Below are 25,668 nucleotides of genomic sequence, written 5' to 3' on the forward strand. Positions count from 1 at the left end.
CAGAGTGGAGGCAGGTACACAGAGAATGACACAGTGACAGATGGTACTCAGACAAAGAGACAGTGACCAAGACAGTGTGAGTGTCAAAGTCCCTTCTTCAATAAGCTGGAAAAGTTTCTTTCTAGTGCTGGGAATGGGGTTACAATCTTCTTCAGCTTGGGAAAGACATCTTCGCAGCATATTGAATAAGGGGAATAGAGAGTGAGACTGTAACAGAGAAAAAAGCACTGTACCCCAAATAATAGATTTCACTAATAAAATGAATGTTTTTGTTTTGGGTCAGAGCCCCAAACGGCTGTCCATGTTATTATCTGAGTAAAGGATGTAGGGTGATCCAAACATTTACAATTGGGAGGGGGAGAGACTGGTGTAATGTAATCCTATTTGTGTGGAATATATGGTTTCTAACTGGAGTAATTCTTTTTTCTATACAGACACAATACAGTATGTCAATGGCAGCCTATTGCCTGATTTGTTGTAGAAAGATCGGTACCTCGGGCACTGCTTCAAGAAGTGATCGCAATTGGAAGGATATTGGTAAGTAACATCACAAAAAGAATATTTTGCACATTATATGCTGATAGCATTGTAGCTAATGAATAGTGTTGTGAGAATGTGTATTTGTAGATCGCCATCCATGTACATTGGGCTTCGCAACTATAATAGATGCAACAAAAAAACATGAGATGTAATACATAATGGGAATAAGTGCTTCAAGCATAAAAGTAACATTAGGGAAAGTAGTCCCGGCCCAGGAGAACTTGCAATCTAAGGCTGCACTTATGGCGATGGCGATGCAACGTCGCGGCAAAACAAATTCATTGCCGCCGTCGTGTGCGCATATAGTAAGCGCGACGCGACGGAGCGACGGATTGGTCGCGATCGCTGGAAGTCATCTCTATTTGATTTTCCGTCGACCGTCTCCTGACCATCGCGTCGCTGTCGCCGGTACTATAAGCGTAGCCTAAGTGGTGTGTTGGGAGAACTTAAAGAGACAATAGGAAGCTGCTACGGTTAGCAGTGGCAAGGGATGAGTACTTTGGGCCAATGGAATGCCTCATTAAACAGATGAGTTTTGAGACAGGCCGTGAAGGTGGAGAGAGGATGTGCTTAGTGGATATTGAGGGGTAGGGCATAAGAGAGGTATAAGACAGTAAGTGAGTGGTTTCAGACAGGAGAGGGCTTTAGATACAAAAGGGGTAGACAGGAGACCACCTTGAAAGGAACTCAAGAGGTAAGCAGGGATTTAGTGAGAAATTAGGGCCTTATACTGCGTATAGCTTTGAAAGAGAGAAGGAGAATTTAGTAAGTAAACAAAATGTTGTGGGAAGCCAGGAGAGGGTTTTAAATCGGGAGAGAAGAAAAGACACATTTAGAAGACAGTGAAATGATTCTAGCAGCAGTGTTTAGGGGAAAGATTATTGGGGATGAAAAGCTAGATAGTAGTAGGTTGCAGTAGTCAAGACAGGAGAGAATGAGGGCATGTACCCCAGTTTTAGCAGTACAGCAACAGACGAAAGAGCACATCATATCAATATTAAGAAGGAAAAATAGATTTTGGCAACAACATGAATTTAAGAGGAAAATGTGAGGGAGGAGTCAAATTTCATAACTAAACAACGTGCTTGTGTTACTTGTTGTATGCTAGTGTTACCAACAGTAATTGTAAAGAGGCAATAGGGCCAGGCTTTGAAGGAAGTATAAGGATATGTTTGAGTCAGCAGAGGATCATCTAGGATAATATTGCAGTGAGACACTGAGGGACTGGACAGCTGGTGTAAGGTCAGGGGTTGAAAAGTAAAGTTGTGTGTTTTCAGCATAGAGATAATATTTGAAACCAAAAGATGTGATAAGGTCACCTACAGAGTACCTGTAGAGAGAGAAAAGAAGAGGTCCCTGGACAGACCCCATAGAGATCGACAGGAAAAGAAGGTGTTCGCAAAAGAGGCATTGAAAGTACGATGAGATAAGAGGAAATCCAGGATAGAGCTTTGAAACAGTATCAAGATTATGGAGATTGTGTATCAAAGTATCAAAGGCTGTAGAGAGGTTGAGTAGTATAAGCAGGGTGTAATGACCTTGGTATTTGGCAGCATGAAGGTCATTTGCTACTTTCGTTAGGGCTGTTTCAGTGGAGTGAGCACTGCGCAAAACAGAACTAACAATTTGCAACCTGACCCATTAATTGCTTAAATCCATCACATGTATTTCAGAGTAGATCCCAAGAGGATCAAAAAAGGCTCCCTCATATACCAAGCACTCAATGTTAGGACACTATAGTGAGACTTACAATAGTCTATCGGTATCAATACCTTTATGTAGTACAAAAATGTGGCCCTTCTCGACTGGATAAGCTCAGGAAAAATAATAAAATTTTATTAATTAATTACAATTGATCAGGATTAAAAACACATATAAAACATTCAAACATTAAAAAAAAAAACCCATACTGAAGTGGTTAGGTGAGTTAGCGATGAATCACTATGGTATGCTCACCGCAGACGTCTAAATAGCGATTGTAACTGTTAGTGGACAAGCAGGTAAGTATTCTCCTTCAAACCTATATGGTGGAGGGAGGAATATCATAGGTGTAGTCTCTATAGCTGTGTTATCAGGTTGGCATATATGTAGGTAATCCCCTATCCGAGGTTGCAATATATCGTATATGCTGAGTATGACTTCAGAGGGACAGAAACAGATGAAGGATAAGTGTTTGTATAGTATTTAGATCTGTGCGGTATCACCGCAGGTTGTATTTGCTCAATGTTGTGTCTAATGACACTGTATGTTTTGGCGGCTTGTGATACACAATGTGTTAATGACTCAAAAATATAGTCACCCCACAGGTAATACAGGTTTTATGTGAGAGGGCTCCGTTTTCCAAGGAGACCAATACAACAATATTACGGATTCCAATATCTCTTGTGTAATGCTGGATGGTAAGCTGGAAGCCCCCACTGCGGGCAAAACCACTTAAAACACACATATAAAGTTTGCTGGCTCAAAACAAGCCTGAATTCCAAACACTGCTGTCTCTGCTCGCAGACGTTTGCCAACTCTGATAACGTCACAGTCAATGTATTAATGACTCTAGGATATAGTCACCCCATAGGTAATATAAGTATATGTGGGAGGGCTCCGCTTCCAAGGAGACCAATCAATATTGCGGATTCTAAAGTCTCTTGTGTAATGCTAAATGGTAAGCTGGAAGCCCCCACTGCGGGCAAAACCACTTTGAACACACATATAATTTGCTGGGTGTCCTGTCTCAATACAAGCCTGTCTTCCAAAACACTGCTGTCTCTGCTCGCAGACGCTGCCACTTCTGATGACGTCACACGTGACGTCACCACGTCCCGACGATCGTTTCGCGTAGACTGACACGCTTCTTCAAGGGGAGGAGTGTGTTCCCTTGCTATGCCGGTGAGTATTTATAGGGAGAAATATCCCGCCCCTCTAGGTCATGGGGGCGTGGTTTCTGCCCGAGATCCAATCGGGTCAGGAGGAGGATACTTCGCCATTGTGCGAAGTGTCTTATGCGCTGTAATGTTAACCTCTTGTAGGACTTGGTGGCACTAGTATTGATGTTAGCTGTGGAATATATAAGGACTATGACTTATTGGTATATGTCCCAGGGTGAACATCCAAACATCACATGTATTATTGGGTTGAACAAGAGATGTGGTTGACTGATGAAATGCCTGTATGTGATTATTAAAGATGAAATAAATGAGTGAATAAATAATAATAAATGTATGCATATTTCTCAAATGGTCTGGTGTCCAAATTCTTAAGTGATATATATGTGTGTGGGCAGAAATGAGATGATAATAAATGAAAATGATTATAAATATATAGGTATAAAAATAAAAATAAATATAAAATAGTGTGGGATTGATAACTGTTTTGAAATTATATTAAAGACCTGCCTGTATTGGTCACTGCAGGTTAACAGTACATATAGCTGTGTTTATATCAGGATAGACTTCCTGTCTAATGAAAATGGGTGAAACTGATATGTAGATAGTGTAGGAGTGATCTATCCTAAAGACCTGCCCATAAGGTCAATACAGGTCCAAATTTACTTAAGGTATATTTAACTAGAAAACATTCTGATATAGCATGTCATGCTCCAAAATTGTGAATATTCATGTGACTTGGAAGTTAAATGTCAATTGATAGGGGTGATAGTGAATATAAACATATGTGTGGTGAAATCAATTAAAATAGAAATAAGTAGAAAAAATGATGGTATATAGATTGTGTAGGAATGATCTCTCATTAAGGCCTGCCCATAAGGTCAATACAGGTCAGAATTACTTAAGGTATATTTAGCTAAAAGACAATCTGATATCATATATCTTGCTCCAAATGTTGTAAGTGTTAATGTGACTTGGGAGAAAAATTTTTGTCAAATAATGGGGGTGGTAGTGAGTATATATTAAAATATATAACATGTGAGGGGAGTGGTGAGTGATGGTGGGTACGAGGGTATATATAAGTGTATCACTATCAGTTATGATGAATGTGCTCTAGTTATAGACCGTGACTATATTATTAGAGTAAAATGAAAGGAAAAATAGAATAAAATAAACTAAAATAGTGAGTGTGATTTCATCAGTCAATAAATATGTACATCTATAGTATCAAACCCATATAGGACACTGTGTATCCTCTTGCGGTGTAGCAGTGATGTTATTCTAGATAAAAGGGGAATATATGAAACCCTCGTTGAGACCCAGGGGTGAGAGGGTCTGGAGTTGATAGATCCAACGACATTCTTTCTGAAGTAGTCGTTTGTCCCAATCACCCCCTCTAGGGTCCCTGGGTACATATTCGATGCCACAGAAGTGCATGACTCTCGAATCCCCTTTATGATGTTCAATTATATGTCTGGCTACCGGTGTGTCAGTAGAGTTCCGTACATTTCCTATATGTTCCAAGATTCTGGTCTTTAGAGGTCTGTGTGTTTTTCCAACATATTTAAGGCCACAGTCGCAGTTCATCAAATATATTGTACCTACAGTGAGACAGTTGATGAAGTCTTTTATCTGAAAAGTATTGGAATTGGATGAGTCAAAGAACTGTTTGGTCACTGGCATATTGCTACATGCTTTGCATCTCGAGCATGGGTATGATCCACACGGTTTTGTGCCTAACCAGGTTTTCTTGTGAGTTTGTTTGAAGTGGCTATGCACTAGTCTATCTTTCATGTTCTGACTACGTCTGTAGCCTATGCTAGGATATTCTTTGAGGATTTTTTGCAAATCTGTATCCTCTCTGAGGATATGCCAGTGTGTATTGAGAATGTTTTTGACTTCCCGCCATTGGTTGTTGTATGTTGAGATGAATCGAATGGTTTCATCTCTCGATTCTCTTTTTTTATTTATCAACAGTTTTGATCTTGGTTCTGTCAGAGCCCTGTGGTATGCTTTTTTCAGTATTTTGTTGCTGTATCCTCTCATTTTGAATCTTTGAAACATTTCCCTAGATTGTTTGGTAAACTCAGATGTGGTGGAGCAGTTTCTTCGTAATCTCAAAAATTGACCTATCGGTATATTATTGGTGATATGTTGTGGATGGTGGCTGTTGGCCATTAGAAGGCTGTTAGTGGCTGTGGGTTTCCTGAAGATTGTGGTTTCTAGGTACCCATCAGAAGATCTAGAAATATAGAGATCTAGAAATTCTATTCTCTGTCTATCCACGTGTGATGTCAATTTCAAGTTGTGAGAGTTTAGATTAAGCGTGTTAATGAATTCATGCAGCAGATCCTCTGTTCCTTTCCAGATAAGAAAGATATCATCTATGTATCTGACCCACAATTCCACATATTCAGTGTATCGTTCTTGTGTTTCTATGAAGACCACTGTTTCCCCCACCAGCCTAAGTATAAATTGGCATAGGTGGGAGCACATGTGGTCCCCATAGCTGTTCCTTGTATCTGATGATACATGATGTTATTGAACAGAAAGAAATTGTGGGTCAGTACATAGTCTAATAATTTAAGAACAAATGTATTGTGCGATGTACAATCAGTGCTTCTTGCTTTGAGGAAGTGCTCTACTGCTCTGATGCCATAGTCATGTGGGATGCTTGAATATAATCCCTCCACATCTAAGGTTACCATGATGGTGTTTGTGTCTAAACTGACATACTCAATTTTCCTAAGTACATCTGTTGTGTCCTTGACATATGAAGGCAGACTTTCTACAAATGGTCGCAAAAAGTGATCCAGATACACACTCGTATTTGAAGTCAGGTTGCCTATGCCGGACACAATCGGTCTACCTGGAGGTGGTATCGTTTTTTTGTGTACCTTCGGTAGGTGATAGAATGTTGCTATTTTAGGGTTTTTGGGTAACATGAAGTTAAACTCCTTTTGTGATATCAGTTTTTCATCTAGTCCCTCCTTGAGTATGTCTGATATCACAAAAGGAGTTTAACTTCATGTTACCCAAAAACCCTAAAATAGCAACATTCTATCACCTACCGAAGGTACACAAAAAAACGATACCACCTCCAGGTAGACCGATTGTGTCCGGCATAGGCAACCTGACTTCAAATACGAGTGTGTATCTGGATCACTTTTTGCGACCATTTGTAGAAAGTCTGCCTTCATATGTCAAGGACACAACAGATGTACTTAGGAAAATTGAGTATGTCAGTTTAGACACAAACACCATCATGGTAACCTTAGATGTGGAGGGATTATATTCAAGCATCCCACATGACTATGGCATCAGAGCAGTAGAGCACTTCCTCAAAGCAAGAAGCACTGATTGTACATCGCACAATACATTTGTTCTTAAATTATTAGACTATGTACTGACCCACAATTTCTTTCTGTTCAATAACATCATGTATCATCAGATACAAGGAACAGCTATGGGGACCACATGTGCTACCACCTATGCCAATTTATACCTACACTGGCGACACACTTTATTCGAGCTTGGCTAGTCCCACGAATTCGGGTATACCCGGGTGTATTGAGGTTTGTGACTGTTTTCTGCCCGAGTGCATTGAGGTATTTTCCAAGCAGGGATTGAAGCATTTTATTCCCGCTGGCTGCAATACTGCACAGTATATATATATATACTGCATTATAATTCATGAATTTATGCCGTCTGGTATACACGCGAAGCATTGCAGCCTATTAAATCCTAATCATTATCATTTAACAAATCAGCCGCCCGTCAGCCAGGCATGAACCCAGGCTGGGAAGGCAAACGCAACGGGGCTTGTCAGAGGTGAGGAGCGGCGCATTCCAGGTATCTGCCAGGTACATACTGGGTATTTGCTCGGATAAAGTGTGTCGGTGCAGTAGGCTGGTGGGAGGAAACAGTGGTCTTCATAGAAACACAAGAACGATACACTGAATATGTGGAATTGTGGGTCAGATACATAGATGATATCTTTCTTATCTGGAAAGGAACAGAGGATCTGCTGCATGAATTCATTAACACGCTTAATCTAAACTCTCACAACTTGAAATTGACATCACACGTGGATAGACAGAGAATAGAATTTCTAGATCTCTATATTTCTAGATCTTCTGATGGGTACCTAGAAACCACAATCTTCAGGAAACCCACAGCCACTAACAGCCTTCTAATGGCCAACAGCCACCATCCACAACATATCACCAATAATATACCGATAGGTCAATTTTTGAGATTACGAAGAAACTGCTCCACCACATCTGAGTTTACCAAACAATCTAGGGAAATGTTTCAAAGATTCAAAATGAGAGGATACAGCAACAAAATACTGAAAAAAGCATACCACAGGGCTCTGACAGAACCAAGATCAAAACTGTTGATAAATAAAAAAAGAGAATCGAGAGATGAAACCATTCGATTCATCTCAACATACAACAACCAATGGCGGGAAGTCAAAAACATTCTCAATACACACTGGCATATCCTCAGAGAGGATACAGATTTGCAAAAAATCCTCAAAGAATATCCTAGCATAGGCTACAGACGTAGTCAGAACATGAAAGATAGACTAGTGCATAGCCACTTCAAACAAACTCACAAGAAAACCTGGTTAGGCACAAAACCGTGTGGATCATACCCATGCTCGAGATGCAAAGCATGTAGCAATATGCCAGTGACCAAACAGTTCTTTGACTCATCCAATTCCAATACTTTTCAGATAAAAGACTTCATCAACTGTCTCACTGTAGGTACAATATATTTGATGAACTGCGACTGTGGCCTTAAATATGTTGGAAAAACACACAGACCTCTAAAGACCAGAATCTTGGAACATATAGGAAATGTATGGAACTCTACTGACACACCGGTAGCCAGACATATAATTGAACATCATAAAGGGGATTCGAGAGTCATGCACTTCTGTGGCATCGAATATGTACCCAGGGACCCTAGAGGGGGTGATTGGGACAAACGACTACTTCAGAAAGAATGTCGTTGGATCTATCAACTCCAGACCCTCTCACCCCTGGGTCTCAACGAGGGTTTCATATATTCCCCTTTTATCTAGAATAACATCACTGCTACACCGCAAGAGGATACACAGTGTCCTATATGGGTTTGATACTATAGATGTACATATTTATTGACTGATGAAATCACACTCACTATTTTAGTTTATTTTATTCTATTTTTCCTTTCATTTTACTCTAATAATATAGTCACGGTCTATAACTAGAGCACATTCATCATAACTGATAGTGATACACTTATATATACCCTCGTACCCACCATCACTCACCACTCCCCTCACATGTTATATATTTTAATATATACTCACTACCACCCCCATTATTTGACAAACTTTTTTCTTCCAAGTCACATTAACACTTACAACATTTGGAGCAAGACATATGATATCAGATTGTCTTTTAGCTAAATATACCTTAAGTAATTCTGACCTGTATTGACCTTATGGGCAGGCCTTAATGAGAGATCATTCCTACACAATCTATATACCATCATTTTTTCTACTTATTTCTATTTTAATTGATTTCACCACACATATGTTTATATTCACTATCACCCCTATCAATTGACATTTAACTTCCAAGTCACATGAATATTCACAATTTTGGAGCATGACATGCTATATCAGAATGTTTTCTAGTTAAATATACCTTAAGTAAATTTGGACCTGTATTGACCTTATGGGCAGGTCTTTAGGATAGATCACTCCTACACTATCTACATATCAGTTTCACCCATTTTCATTAGACAGGAAGTCTATCCTGATATAAACACAGCTATATGTACTGTTAACCTGCAGTGACCAATACAGGCAGGTCTTTAATATAATTTCAAAACAGTTATCAATCCCACACTATTTTATATTTATTTTTATACCTATATATTTATAATCATTTTCATTTATTATCATCTCATTTCTGCCCACACACATATATATCACTTAAGAATTTGGACACCAGACCATTTGAGAAATATGCATACATTTATTATTATTTATTCACTCATTTATTTCATCTTTAATAATCACATACAGGCATTTCATCAGTCAACCACATCTCTTGTTCAACCCAATAATACATGTGATGTTTGGATGTTCACCCTGGGACATATACCAATAAGTCATAGTCCTTATATATTCCACAGCTAACATCAATACTAGTGCCACCAAGTCCTACAAGAGGTTAACATTACAGCGCATAAGACACTTCGCACAATGGCGAAGTATCCTCCTCCTGACCCGATTGGATCTCGGGCAGAAACCACGCCCCCATGACCTAGAGGGGCGGGATATTTCTCCCTATAAATACTCACCGGCATAGCAAGGGAACACACTCCTCCCCTTGAAGAAGCGTGTCAGTCTACGCGAAACGATCGTCGGGACGTGGTGACGTCACGTGTGACGTCATCAGAAGTGGCAGCGTCTGCGAGCAGAGACAGCAGTGTTTTGGAAGACAGGCTTGTATTGAGACAGGACACCCAGCAAATTATATGTGTGTTCAAAGTGGTTTTGCCCGCAGTGGGGGCTTCCAGCTTACCATTTAGCATTACACAAGAGACTTTAGAATCCGCAATATTGATTGGTCTCCTTGGAAGCGGAGCCCTCCCACATATACTTATATTACCTATGGGGTGACTATATCCTAGAGTCATTAATACATTGACTGTGACGTTATCAGAGTTGGCAAATGTCTGCGAGCAGAGACAGCAGTGTGTGGAATTCAGGCTTGTTTTGAGCCAGCAAACTTTATATGTGTGTTTTAAGTGGTTTTGCCCGCAGTGGGGGCTTCCAGCTTACCATCCAGCATTACACAAGAGATATTGGAATCCGTAATATTGTTGTATTGGTCTCCTTGGAAAACGGAGCCCTCTCACATAAAACCTGTATTACCTGTGGGGTGACTATATTTTTGAGTCATTAACACATTGTGTATCACAAGCCGCCAAAACATACAGTGTCATTAGACACAACATTGAGCAAATACAACCTGCGGTGATACCGCACAGATCTAAATACTATACAAACACTTATCCTTCATCTGTTTCTGTCCCTCTGAAGTCATACTCAGCATATACGATATATTGCAACCTCGGATAGGGGATTACCTACATATATGCCAACCTGATAACACAGCTATAGAGACTACACCTCTGATATTCCTCCCTCCACCATATAGGTTTGAAGGAGAATACTTACCTGCTTGTCCACTAACAGTTACAATCGCTATTTAGACGTCTGCGGTGAGCATACCATAGTGATTCATCGCTAACTCACCTAACCACTTCAGTATGGTTTTTTTTTAATGTTTGAATGTTTTATATGTGTTTTTAATCCTGATCAATTGTAATTAATTAATAAAATTTTATTATTTTTCCTGAGCTTATCCGGTCGAGAAGGGCCACATTTTTGTACTACATAAAGGTATTGATACCGATAGACTATTGTAAGTCTCACTATAGTGTCCTAACATTGAGTGCTTGGTATATGAGGGAGCCTTTTTTGATCCTCTTGGGATCTACTCTGAAATACATTCCTTTTTTCCCTTAGAGCACCTGTTACATATCGCATTTAAGCACCAACACAAAACACGGATGAGCGGTTTATTCACCCTTTTCTATTAAATCCATCACAAGAATGTTATATTCATTCTAAACAGATTCTTTGTTTGTCTTAAATTATTTGAGAACATTAAAATAATCATCCAGGTATTAGGATTTTATTTTGTATTTTGAATGTTATAGATATATACACAAATTGTTTGTGTGTAACTTTTTTTTTGTATTTTAAGGAAATATCGCTAAGATTACGGGATCACTGTTCTTAGGGTAAGTTTCAGCAAATCTTTATGCCTTTCATTTTTCTTTTGTCTTTCATATGATGTAGTTTCTCACAACCCATGGGGAGCATGTGGGAAAAAACAACAAAGAAAACAAGCAGTGCAGACAATAAAATACAATGGTGAAGCATGTATTCAAACTTGGCTCTTATGTGCAGCCTACTCACAAGATGTTAGTAGGGTAAAGGCAGTGACAGGATGAGTGGAATCTGGTAAGTCTTTCTGGACACAGACAGGAATCAGCTCGGGCTCAGAGGTCAGGTGCAAAGGTGCATGGAGAAATAAAGAAAAAAAGAAAAACCTCCATGGTGCAGATCAATGGTACAAAAGGATAATTTTATAGAATGCTAAAAAATGTGCACTTACAATTTAAAAAAGCTGTGTGTGCTGTGCACGCGCATAGTAAGTGAAACGTCTTTGACTTTTGTCGCAGAAATTGACTTATAACGCGCGTGCTCGGCACACATGTGTCAGTCAGTGTATGTGTCAGTCAGTGAGTATGTATGTGTGTGTGTGTCAGTCAGTGTGTGCATGTGTGTCAGTCAGTGTGTGCATGTGTGTGTGTGTGTGTGTGTCAGTCAGTGTGTGTGTGTGTGAGTGTCAGTCAGTGTATGTCTCTCTCTCTGTGTTGTGTGAATGTCTCTCTGTGTCGGTCAGCGTGCGTGTGTGTCAGTCAGCGTGTGTGCGTGTGTGCTAGTCAGTGTGTGTTCGTGTTTGTGTCAGTCAGTGTGTGCATGTGTGTCAGTCAGTGTGTGCATGTGTGTCAGTCAGTGTGTGCATGTGTGTGTGTGTCAGTCAGTGTGTGTGTGTGTCAGTCAGTGTGTGTGTGTGTGAGTGTCAGTCAGTGTATGTCTCTCTCTCTGTGTTGTGTGAATGTCTCTCTGTGTCGGTCAGCGTGCGTGTGTGTCAGTCAGCGTGTGTGCGTGTGTGCCAGTCAGTGTGTGTTCGTGTTTGTGTCAGTCAGTGTGTGTTTGTGTCAGTCAGTGTGTGTGCGTGTGTGTGTGTCAGTCAGCGTGTGTGCGTGTGTGTCAGTCAGCGTGTGTGCGCGTGTTTCAGTCAGCGTGTGTGCGCGTGTGTCAGTAGGCGTGTGTGCGTGTGTGTCAGTCAGTATGTGTGTGCGCGTGTGTCAGTCAGTGTGTGTGTGCGCGTGTGTGAGTCAGTGTGTGTGTGCGCGTGTGTGAGTCAGTGTGTGAGTGAGTCAGTGTGTGTATGCACGTGTGTGAGTCAGTGTGTGAGTGAGTCAGTGTGTGTGTGCGCGTGTGTCAGTCAGTCAGTGTGTGTGTGCGCGTGTGTCAGTCAGTGTGTGTGTGTGCGCGTGTGTGAGTCAGTGTGTGTGTGCGCGTGTGTGAGTCAGTGTGTGTGTGCGCGTGTGTGAGTCAGTGTGAGTCAGTGTGTGTGTGCGCGTGTGTGAGTCAGTGTGTGAGTCAGTGTGTGAGTGTGAGTCAGTGTGTGTCAGTGTGTCAGTGTGTGAGTGTGTGTCAGTCAGTGTGTGTGTGTGTGTCAGTCAGTGTGTGTCTCTCTCTCTCTGTGTTGTGTGAATGTCTCTCTGTGTTGTGCCCCCCACCCCTCCTCCTCCCCCCCTCCCACTACCCCAGGCAGAGCTGCGGACACGGCTGTGTGTCCTGCTGCAGCCAGCCCCCCCGGCGACACGGTGGTCCCGTTACCCCCCTCCTCCCGACTCCCACTACCCCCGGCGGAGCTGCGGACACGGAGCTGCGGACTCCCAGCCCCCCTGGTGACACGGGGGTCCCGTTACCCCCTCCTCCCGTTTCCAAAGCAGGAGCGACAGGGCAGGGGGTGGAGCCTCGGCCTCAGATAGCTACCCCACCACGGAGCAGCGTACTCCACGGCGGGCAGCACCACAGAGCCCGTGCCGGATGAGGGGAATTAAGGGACCCCTTAACTGACTGACAGCCCCTCAACCAATCGTCAGCAGCGGGACGCGACAGCCAATCACCGGTTGCCTCGCAGCAGCGCCCTCTGCCAACCACACCACACACACAAAACCTGCCATCCACAACATGGCTATGGACAGAGCCTCTGCGCATGCGTTGAGGAGGACGGCTGCAGGTGTGGAGGAGCGGGTGAGGGAGAGCGGCGCCGCCGCATGTCAGCGGCTGTGTGGGGGATGCGGCGGCATTTAGATGTCAGCAGGCGCAGGCAGCGGGCGGGGAACGGTGTGAGGGGAATGGTTGGAATGGTGGCCGTTAGGAGCGGCGCCGGCGGCTATCGCCGCCGCCGCATATGTCATCAGCCGTGTGGGGGGAGCGGTGCCTATTAGGAGCGGCGGCGGCGGCGATGATTTGCCAGAACACAGCCCGGCCTCATCTGCCAGCACTGTGACGTCAGCACTTTGACGTCACATCCGTTTCATTTTCTGCCCCTACAATCCATTTTTGTCCCAGTAGGGATGAGGTGCCACTAAAGAAGTTTCACTTCAAAAATACAAAATAGACATTTGTCACTTAAAAGTGAATAGGATTGTTATGGTGGTTGCCGCAGCTCACCGCACCGCCGACGCCCCGTGGTTCTTGTACAGCAGGCTTTCTGTGGTCCCCTCTCCACCGTGATGTATGGGGATCACCTCCGGCAATTCCTCAGGCGCGATACGTCACTTCCGGTGTACACGTGAGCTCCGTCGCGCACTTCCGGTGCGGCTCGAGATTGACAGCTTGCAGTACCAATACTCACACTTCCTAGGCGGGTCCACTCTACGCGTTTCGCCAATGGTATGGCTGCACGCCGCCATTGGATTCAATGGGACCTCTGCTCCACCGTTAAAGTCAATGGTGCGACCCTCTTTCTCTGCTCGACCCTTTACGGGGGTCCCTCATTCCCGGACCCGGTGGGGGTCGTGTGTCCAGGTGCCCTAGAACCTAAGATTCCCAAGCCACTTGTCGTTGAACTTAACTAACAGTGATCAAAGCTCTCTTTTAGAAAATGTTTCCGCTCTTGCGGTCTGCGGTTTGGATGGCTGCCAACCTGTTCCTGGAGGCCGGCGTCGAGGAATCCCCATTGAAGTCAATGGCCCCATTGACTTACAATGGGAAACCGCCGCTCCTCCTCTCGGACGCCACTTGCTGGTCGTCGCTGGAAAACAGGTCCAAAACCGCTACTTCTGCCATTGGAATGCATGGAGCCTCAATGGCGCCTATGGAAGGCTGCAAACTGGAGCCTGAAAAGGCGGGAAAAGGGAACAAAGGGCTGTAATCACTGAATTAACATTAACCCCTTCCCGCCCGCATCAACCCTAGTGTATGTGTTGTTGCAAACACTGGGACAGAAACAATACATTTTCACAGGGTAATATACATTAGAATGCTGAAGCAAGGTAAAACCATATTACTGGACCACAGTCCAGTTAACCCCTTGCTTCCCAGGTGAGAGTAGGGGGTGGCCAAATGGTGTGTAACCCCTTTAATTCCGGGCCAAACCCCCTCTCCCATGACAGTGGTACCTTAAAATAGCTATCATCGGGAGTCTGTGGCTTTTGTATCAATATTGTAGGCTGACCTTTAGGTTCAGGTAATACTTAAAGTACGTTAAACATATCTATCTAAAAAACCACCGAAACGTTGTAGCGCTCAAGGGGTTAAAATGTGTGCAGATGCTAAACATACAGTAGGATATCCATTGCTGTGTGAACTACCTAAGTAAACAAATAAAGTCCAATGTCATCAATTAATATTAGGTGAGTGAACATAATGCGCACAACAAGTGAACAAAATACCACATCAATTTATGAAAAGTCACTATCGGTGAAAAAAGTGCTAGCATAAAAGTTCACTTGTGGTGTGCTGCTCTTCAATTACGTGGGCTCAACATCGCAAATCTATAGAAAAGAAAAAGAGAGCGCACAACCACTAATAGGGGCCTATTATATGTATACGTCTGCGTTGCCACAAAGGCGGACAGCCTGATGGTGCTCCCTAAGAACTGCTCCCCTCTGCTAAGAGGACCAGTGGGCTAAGGGTGGACATGTGCTTGTACTTTGTGGAACGTCAACCCCACCCACTGGAATGTTAATGAGCCAATAGGACATAAAAAACTTTTTGTTCACAGCTGCATTGAATCTCAACCACCCCAGTGTACGTCTGCGTTGCCCCAAAGGCGGACAGCTTTTGGGCCAGCCAAAGGGTGTGACCCGTTTGCTGCTGTTTGGTGATGTTAAAGTGATCTTAAAGCTGCTCTATTTCCATCTGAAACTCACATGCCCTTTATTCCCTGTACCCAATTTTCCAACTCTATCTGTCCATGAAATGTCTGTGAATTGACTGTATAACCCTGTTCTGTTAATGTAACCATGTATTTTTATAACTCTGTGCACAGGACATACTTGAAAATGAGAGGTAACTCTCAATGTATTACTTCCTGGTAATTTTTTTTTATAAATAATATAAATTTTGATAACAAACTCATCGAGGATTTTGAGCAGTTCCCAAACGATTTGGAACGTTTGCTAGTCAGAAAGCTCTGATGACTCGTTCGTGAAGTGCATATCCCCGAGTCGTAGTGCTCCTGCTCAAACACACCGAACGGGAGCCGAAAAACAACTCGCGTTTTTGAGAAAACCACGCTATTCTAGTACTAGCGAGCTCCTCGCACATTTCTTCTCGTCACCCCAAGGGTGGCGAGATGTGATTTGCGAGTAAGACTTATAATTTATTTTTTATTTTTATTGCATCGGATTGAAGCCGGGAGTCTCCGGAGATGAGACACATTAATACCAGCTCCAGAGACCCCCGGCTTCAATCCAATGCAATAAAAATACATTTACAGGCAGCTTCATTACCTTAGCAGCTAACCATTAAAGCAATGAAGGGGTTAAATACTAGAGCCTGGTTTATTGTGGACGAAGCTGGTATTTGGCCCATAGTGGGTGTTTAGGTCTTGCGAGAGGGTTGCGGGTGGAGTTAACCCCTTTATTACCATAGCGGTTACTACCGCTCTAGTAATGAAGGGGTTAATCCCTCTCTCTACCCACCCGGTAGGCATAAACACCCACCATGGGCCAAATACCACCTTCACCCACCCCTGCTACCAACAATAAACATTAAAACCCAATACTAGCCAATGCACCAATTGATTGCCAGTGTTGTTAACTATGCCCTTAATGGGAGCAAAGATAACCCCAATGGCAATGAATGGGCACCCCCTCTAACCCTAACAACCTTCCCCCCCCATCACATGCAGTGCAGTAATGGGCAAAATTACTGTTATCCAGATTTGGATAATAGCTCATTTGCCCATTAAAAATATAACATTATCCAGCCAGCATAAAGTAAATTAAAGTTTCACTTACCACTGCCAGGATGAAGGCCATCTTCGTCTTCCTCGCCGTCCTCCGTGGCAGCAACATAACAATAAAAAACAAACTAATGGCCACTAACCCCTTAATCACCTTGGTGGTTAGTAACCGCTACAGTAATTAAGGGGTTAACCACCCTCCCCTGCTACCCGCCCAGGATGCCTAACCACCCTCCCCGGGGTAACTAGCCCCACCCTCTACCCATTGATTGTCACAGTGGTACACCATGCCCATATAATATTGGCATGGTTTGCCACTATGGCAGTCAATGGGCAACCTAAAAAAAAAAAACAAGCACCAGAAATACACAACAATGAAATAAAACCAAGCACCAAAAATACACAACAATTAAATAAAACCAAGCACCAGAAATACACAACAATTAAATAAAACCAAGCATCACAAATAAACAACAATTAAATAAAACCAAGCACCAGAAATACACAACAATTGAATAAAACCAAGCACTAAAAACACATACAGTAGCAATTAAATAACCAAAAAAATGTGTTGCTTGTCACTGTGTTTATCTATAGACCAAAAGGGGCAAAGATAAACACATTGGCAGTCAATGGTCAACTTTAAAAAAAAGATACGCAATGAAAAAAAATAAAATCTGTGTTTTTCTTACCATTGACGTCTTCACCCTCCGATGATTCCGAGTCCAGCAGCAACAGCAGGAACCTCTTGACACTCGATGCAATGATCATCAACAGCAGGTAAGTTCTTCTTTCTTTTTTCTTTTCTTCTTTATTTGTAATCCAATCCAATGGGGTGGATGTCTTCTTGCCTTCAAATGAGATTGGACGGGCCTTATATAAGGCCTTTGATGTCACATTTGAGTGTTCAATGGTACACCCCCAATACGATTGCAGGTGTACCATGTGACAGGGTGGTCGCATTGGGGGTGTACCATTTGACACTGAAATGTGACATCACAGGCTTTATATATGTATAAGGTTATCTTCCCTTCCATCTGTTTGGACTCTATTAGGGACTTTGGACTCTTTTTGGGGCGCTGGTCTGTATATGTTCTAAATGATCTTAGAGAAGCAATTGTTGCTGCCCATCAATCTGGGAAGGGTTATAAGGCCATTTCCAAACAATTTCAAGTCCATCATTCTACAGTGAGAAAGATTATTCAAAAGTGGAAAACATTAAAGACAGTTGCCAATCTTCCCAGGAGTGGACATCCCAGCAAATTCACCCCAAGGGCAGACCGTGCAATGCTCAGAGAAATTGCAAAATACCCAAGAGTTACATCTCAGACTCTACGGGCCTCAGTTAGCATGTTAAATGTTAAAGTTCATGACAGTACAATTAGAAAAAGACTGAACAAGTATGGTTTGTTCGGAAGGGTTGCCAGGAGAAAGTATCTTCTCTCTAAAAAGAGAGCTTAGGTTTGCAAAGTTGCATCTGAACAAACCACAAGACTTCTGAAGCAATGTCCTTTGGACAGACGAGACCAAAGTGGAGATGTTTGGCCATAATGCACAGCGCCACGTTTGTTGAAAACCAAACAAAGCATATCAGCACAAACACCTCATACCAACTGTCAAGCACGGTGGTGGAGGGGTGATGATTTGGACTTGTTTTTGCAGCCACAGGACCTGGTAACCTTGCAGTCATTGAGTCGACCATGAACTCCTCTGTATACCAAAGTATTCCAGAGTCAAATGTGAGGCCATCTTTCCGATAGCTAAAGCTTGACCGAAATTGGGTCATGCAACAGGACAATGATCCCAAACACACCAGCAAATCTACAATAGAATGCCTGAAAAGTCCAGACCTCAACCCGATTGAAATGCTGTGGCTGGACCTTAAGAGAGCTGTGCATAAACAAATGCCCACAAACCTCAATGAACTGTAGCAACGTTGTAAAGAAGAGAGAGCCAAAATTCCTCCACAACGATGTGAGAGACTGCTAAAGTCATACAGAAAACGATTACTTCAAGTTATTGCTGCTAAAGGTGGTTCTACAAGCTATTGAATCATAAGGTGTACTTCGTTTTTCACACATGGCTTCTCCATTTTGGCTTTATTTTTGTTAAATAATTCATGACACCGTGTAATATGTCATGTGTTGTTGTTCATCTGAGGTTGTATTTACCTAATTTTTAGACTTGCTAAGGAACAGGTTTGTTATTATGTCCTGATATGTAAAACCATAGAATTCAAAGAGGGTGTACTTTCTTTTTCACATGACTGTATATATATATATATTTATCTCTGTAGTAGGAGTAACAATAGTGCAAATGCATGGCACTTTTATATTTCTTTTTATTCTAAATAATTACCTTCGCTTATTTAATAATATGCATAGAGACTTACCAAACTCTTGTATTTTCTTCTTTTAATTTAGGGTTAGCCAAAAATAGGCAGCAAACACAGTTTGCGTGAGAGTCGTTAACATAACCACGCAGCAGGCATAGCAGAGGCATGTCTATTTCTAATTTATCTAAATGAGCTCAGCATAGATGTACACACATTAAATACTGTCTTGTTTTAGCTTCCAATTTAGAGTCGAATTAACAGCTGCTCTTAATTTATGACAACTTCTTAATTATGTATCTATTGGAACCAGGTAACCAGACTATACTATAAAAACCTAGCATTTCAAACATAATTTTTTTTCGATGGGATAGACCAACATGGCAGATAGTGTTAGATGAAGTGTCAGTTCCAGTCTGATGTCGTTTGAAGAGGTAATACACAGAGAGGATGAGACAAGCAAAGGGAATAAATAGCAGGGATAGAGTCTTCTTCATACAATCCTTAAGACAAAAATTGCTTCTAAGTCAGTCGAGTGTGAGGTTGTTTTTAGGGTAGTCCAGGCCCACCATTTCATGTCGTTTGTTTAGCTCAAAGTTCATTTTAGGGCAGGATTGCGCCCTTAAAAGGTATCAGTAATTTTTAACTAATCTACACTTGAGGTTAAAAACAGCTACTTGAACTGTGAAATACACATTTGGAGATGACAAATATGTTAGAAAATATGAAGGTTTCTGTCATACATACAGTAGCATCAGAAGTATTTGTTTGTCTACAACAGAAGTCTGAACCCCAGAAGAAGTTACAGTCATACAAAGCTGTTCATATGGCAATCTCCAGATCACAAAGAGGTGATAGCGCAGAGCTGGGATAGGACTGGAATCAGCTGCCACACGTTGTTATGAAAGGCAGAGGTTATCCTTCTGCACTCCAACCCATACCACCCAAAGAAAGTGTGATATTTCATGCTTGGTCTTATTTGAGCAGCTAACATAGTAACTGAAACTCAATGTACGTACAGTATGGTAATGTAATATATCCAGTCCTCAAGAACCCCCAACAGGTGAGGTATTTCTAGGATATCTCTGCTTCAGTGGTTCAATGAAAATGACCGAGCCCTTATTGAGCCACCTATGCTGATGCAGAGATATCCTTAAAACCTGACCTGGTTTAGATCACTATTCTATTGCAACAGTCTGAACTAATAGTTTGGAGATCTATATGATTATAACCTTGGCTTGTTTGCAGCAACAAAAAATATGATTTAATTTATCGATGAATTATTTTGCTGTCTGAGAGATCAGCAAAGCTGCACAGTGACGGGGAGTTTGAAAACTTAGATGACGGAGCATGTACCATACAAAGCAGGAACATTGCTCTTCTGGTTGTATTGTGATTAAGCTATACTATATTGCTCTTTTTAATGATCTCCTTTTGTGTTTTAATACCAGAGGGTGCGTGTTTATTACATATGAAATTCTCGCTTTGAGGCGGTCCGTAACACTTGATACGCAAGCAGTCCAGCAGGAGAAAGTGAAGTCATATATTTACATGCCTACAGTTTCAGTAGAGCAGAGCGGCTTCCAAGGTAAGAGGGACAAATGTGCAATATGATCTGCATCCTCAGACAGGTGGGAGAAAGCTTTAGGGAAACCAATTGTAGACAAAAGATGAGTTCACCAATTTGCTGTTATAAATGTAGTGTTGTTTGGCACATGTGCAATTAAGCAATTAAACCAGCATCCTCTCCGTGTCACCATTCTGGAGTTGAACCCTGACATTCTCAACTGCGGGGATACTCCAATTTCTAAGAAATATACTTTTTAATGTACCATTTAAAAAAATATTCCCTATTGGGAAATCAAGATGGCTGTCGGGTTCAGCCTCATTTAAGCAGGCCAATAGGAAGCCGTGACGCTATCAGGATATGACGTTGCGGCTTTCTATTGGCTTAGCCAGTTGAACATCTATATTTTTATCTTGATTTTACCAATATATTAAAAGGAACGGGGACCAGTGGAACGATTCAGCTCAGGAGAACCCTCCCTTGTTCCAATTCAGAAAAAAACCATGAAAACCCAAATTTGGGAAGGGGGCTGCAGCTTTAAGCAGCTTTCTGAGGTGTTTTACATGGATGAAGGTGACTGAGGACACAGTATTATAATGTATTTACGTGCCACACTTCTGTTATACCGTATTTGCCAAGCCCTTATGAATAAGAGATCAGCTTTGGATGCAAGAATCTCAAATCCTTCTTGAACCTTGTGGAGCAAACGTGCATCATTCTAGTGCAGGGGTGGCCAACTCCAGTCCTCAATGGCCACCCACAGGTCTGGTTTTAAGGATATCCCAGCGTCAGCACAGGTGGCTCAATCAGTGGCTCAGTCAATGACTGTGCTGAAGCAGGGATATTTCCTAAAACCTGACCTGTTGGTGGCCCTTAAGGACTCTAGTTGGCCACTCCTGTTCTAGTAGATATCCCATGTTGTATCAGGGCACTGCTTTTGTGTGCTGTAAAGACTTAATGCACAACGATAAAGCATAGCTACTAAATATGCATTTTAGCCATCTGTTTTTAGCCCATCGGGTACTGTCCACGTGCTAACTATGAATTTTAATTGATACTCCGTTATGTGAAACTGTTAGTTAGCGTCTATTAGCCATGCTAACAGCAATGCTAATAAGCATTCATAAGGGCTTCTTGCTATCCCCTTGTTTATTAATTTCCAAATAAAGGTTCAGCGAGAAAAAATATTACCTGTTAGCTTATTAAACACCTCGGTAATGAACCAACTTAATATAGAAGCAGGTGCTATTCTTTCTCCGTGCTTTTAGATTTGCATCTCGGGTATAAATGGAGATTAAGGGGCCTATTCTGTATCTGCTGAAGATGCCGATTGGCCATTTTCGGATGAAATTCCCCATTAAAGTCAATGGGGAATTTTCTTCCGAAACAATAGCCTCTGGGCCACTTCACCGGATACAGTACAAGCCTCTGAATGAACTTCTTTGATCATCAATGAAGATAGCATTGTCTGCCTTTTGATGCAATCAATCTACTGACGTTATATACTGTATATGAAAAACAAATGGCTAGTTTTCTCATGCTGCTAAGAGTGTAGGGTATGAAATCTATGGTTACAGCGGGGAGAAAAAGTTTGTGAACCCCATAGGATTTTTACATATTTCAAACAGAAAATGCGATTGGATCTTAATCTAACTCCTAATAAATAAAGATAACCTGATCAAACAAATTACAGAAAAACATGATATTTTTTCAGCATTTATTTATTCATAAATTATTCAACATTCAATATCCATGTGTGAAAAAGTATGTGAACCTTTAGATTCAGTACCTGGTGGCACCCACTTGAGTAACAATGGCTTCAACTAAGTGTTTCCTGTAACTGCTGGTCAGTCGCTAAAATCGGTTCTGAGGAATTTTGGCCCTTTCCTCCTTACAGAACTGCTTCAACTCAATGACATTTGAGGGCTTCATTGCATGGACAGCTCACTTCAGGTCCTGCCCCAACATTACGATGGGGTTTAGGTCCTGACTTCGACTAGGCCATTCTAAAACGCAAAATTTCTTCTTCTGCAGCCATTCTTTTGTAGATCTGCTTGTATGTTTAGGATCATTGTCTTGCTACACGACCCACTTTCGCTTCAGCTTCAGCTCATGGACGGATGGCCTGATATTCTTTTCTAGAATCTTCTGATACAATGTAGAATTCATGGTTGTGTCAATGATGGCACGCTGTCCAGGTCCTGAGGCAACAAAGCAGCCCCAAAGCATCACACTCCCACCACCATGCTTGACGGTTGGGATGAGGTTCTTCTATTCAAACGCAGTGTTTGGTTGTGAATCATCTATGTGCTCTTTGGCGAACTTCAGATGGGCAGCAATGTTCTTTTTAGAGAGCAGTGGCTTCCTCCTGGCTATCCTTCCATGAACACTATTCTTGTTCAGTCTTTTTCTGATAGTTGAGTCGGCAACACTCACATTAGCGAGAGTGACCTGCAGATCCTTGGATGTCACTCTGGGGTTCTTTATGACTTCCTGGGTGATTTCCTGGTTCATTTTTGTTGAGATTTTGGTAGGATCATCTCCTGATTAGAGTAACTGTAGTCTTGAACTTTCTCCATTTGTAGACTGACAGTGGAGTTGTTGAGCCCCAAATCCTTAGAAATGGTTTTGTGACCCTTTCTAGACTGATGAGCATCAATAACTGCTTTTCTGAGGTCCTCAGAGATTTATTTTGATTGTGGCATGACGTGTTTCCACACACCTGTATGGTGAAGACCAAACTCACAAAGTTTCTGATCTTTATATAGGGTGGGGCCATCCAAACTCATACCTGATGATCTACCTAATTATTTAAACACTTGATTCTAATTAATTTAATTTTGCTGATTAAACCTGGGTTTCACTCACTTTTGCACATGCCCTGACTCTTAATTACTCATTATTTGTCTGATTCATTTATTTATTTATAAAATGTTTTACCAGGCAGTAATACATTGAGAGTTACCTCTCGTTTTCAAGTATGTCCTGGGCACAGAGTTCTAATGACAAATACATGGTTACAATGAGTGAAAAGGGTTATACAGTACATTATATACAAGACATTGCATGTACAGTTAAAGATAATATATATTATAAGAGTATATAGCTGTTACAGACCAGATTAAAATGTGAGACGGCTTTACTTTTGAAAGAACTTAGACTGGTGGCGGAAGTGAGTCTCCGGTAGACGGTTCAAGTTGTGGGGTGCACGGTAAAAGAAGGAGGAGCGGCCGGATACTTTGTTGAACCTTGGGACCATGAACAGTCTTTTGGAGTCAGATCTCAGATGATAAGTGCTGCATGTGGTAGGGGCGAGTAGCTTGTTCAGATAGGTGGGTAGCTTGCCCAGAAAGTATTTGAAGACAACATAAGGAAAGATGAACTTTGCGCTTAGACTCAAGTGATGACCAATCTAGTTCTTTGAGCATTTCGCAGTGATGTGTGTTGTACAGATGCAGGTGTCATTATTGTAACGAATCACGCGGTGTATACCTCGGAATACCCATGTCATGGCGCGGGATTTCTTCCAACCGTACCGCCTTAAGACGCGAGTGCAGGCAATGGCATTTTAGTGTTCTTGCTTTTAAACACCTGAAATTGACATAGTAGCACAGTAGCACAGTACTGTACACATTACAATTAATTAATTTCATTGCATTTAATTGCACACAATCCATGAAATTCAAACAAAGCAACCGCGATAAACAGGTGTGCCTGGGGCGATTGGCCGTGTTCATGCCGCATGGAGTACAACAGCGCACACGAAAACGGAGCCGTGATTCGTTAAAATAATGACCGCTGCATCTGTAATTGCATTGGAGGGCAAAGCGGCATATTGAGTTGTAGAGGGTATCAAGTTTGCCAAGGTGAGTTTGGTGTGCCGTGCCATATACTATGTCCCCATCTACTATATATTTCTGAAATGTCTGTATGTTTGTCTGCATGCCCTGTGTCCCTAGGGCCAATCGCATTGCACCTTTGGCCTGTCACTCCACCTCAACACTGTCCCACCCCTCACCACACTGTCCCACCCCTCACTGACTCTCATTGGCCTTCGGCCAACACCACTGCCACACTGTCCCACCCCTCACTGACTCTCATTGGCCTTCGGCCAACACCACTGCCACACTGTCCCACCCCTCACTCCACTGTCCCACCCCTCACTGACAACACTGCTCTGGGGCGACCTCTCAACCCACAAAACCCTCACCGCCTGTAGCGCAACACTGCCTCTTACAAACACCCCCCTCCAACACCACCCCCCCCAACCTCATGCACCCCCCTCCACCACCACCCCCCCCCCCCAACCTCATGCACCCCCCTCCACCACCACCCCCCCCCAACCTCATGCACACTACGAACGCACGCCACAGCTCTCCCGCTACTGCAGCCCATCACCAACCCCCCTCACCCAAACATACACCCCCCCCCTCACACGAACAGCAAACGCACGCTGCTGAACATACAACGCACGATGCTCCATCACACCCCCCCCAGTCACCCGAACATCCCCGGAGCACACCCAAAACTACCCCATCCCCCTCACCCATACATCCACAGCACGATGCTGCTCCGGAGCACCTCAACCCCCCCCCCCCCCCTCACCCCAACACAAAACTCACGCTGCTGCTCCGGAGCCCCTCAACCCCCCCCACACCCCCCCCCCCCCACCCACACACACTCACCCGAACATCCACCGCACGATGCTGCTCTGGAGCCCCTCACCCCCCCCCCCCTCCTCACCCTCTGTCCGCCCCCTCCTCACCCTCTGTCCGCCCCTCCTCACCCTCTGTCCGCCCCCCCATCACGTGCGCCCCCCCCATCACGTGCGCCGCCCTGCACCGGCTCCGGACGGGAAGCGCGGCCCTCCTACCCCAGCCGCTCCATTACCTCCCCGGCGCTACCTCCCGCTCAGGTAACTCACTGCGCGTCCCGCCTCAGGCCCACCCGCGCAGCCTCGCGCCTCAGGCCCACACAGGGCGCTTCCTGCCGCCGCCTGCACGCGCCTCACTCAGCCGGACGCCACATCGGGGGACCAAGCGGGTGCCGGGGGGGGGGGAGCGCGAGTCACGGGGGGGGGGGGGGCACCCAAGAGTCACAGGGAACGGGGGGGGGGGAGTCACGGGGAGGGGGGGGTCACGGAGAACGGAAGGGGGGGAGTCACGGAGAACGGGGGGGGGGGACATACACATACATTAATTATGACAATACATATGA

At 43.2% G+C, this 25,668-nt stretch overlaps 1 protein-coding gene across 3 annotated transcripts in view; it reads left to right on the top strand.

The window, feature by feature from the left end:
- Window positions 1-25,668, top strand: part of SERAC1 (serine active site containing 1) — a 109,539-nt gene that overhangs the window by 37,197 nt on the left and 46,674 nt on the right. For 2 of the 3 annotated variants that reach the window (XM_075596995.1, XM_075596994.1), the window contains exons 2-4: window positions 435-537; window positions 11,258-11,294; window positions 20,336-20,472. In XM_075596995.1, the coding sequence (XP_075453110.1) occupies window positions 447-537; window positions 11,258-11,294; window positions 20,336-20,472 (265 nt within the window). In that variant the 5' untranslated portion in view covers window positions 435-446. Of the gene's footprint in view, window positions 1-434; window positions 538-11,257; window positions 11,295-11,393; window positions 11,518-20,335; window positions 20,473-25,668 lie in introns of those variants that run through there. The other variant, XM_075596996.1, reaches the window with a different exon arrangement.

Source organism: Ascaphus truei, chromosome 4, assembly GCF_040206685.1.
Source record: "Ascaphus truei isolate aAscTru1 chromosome 4, aAscTru1.hap1, whole genome shotgun sequence".
NCBI classification, from domain to species: Eukaryota; Metazoa; Chordata; class Amphibia; order Anura; family Ascaphidae; genus Ascaphus; species Ascaphus truei.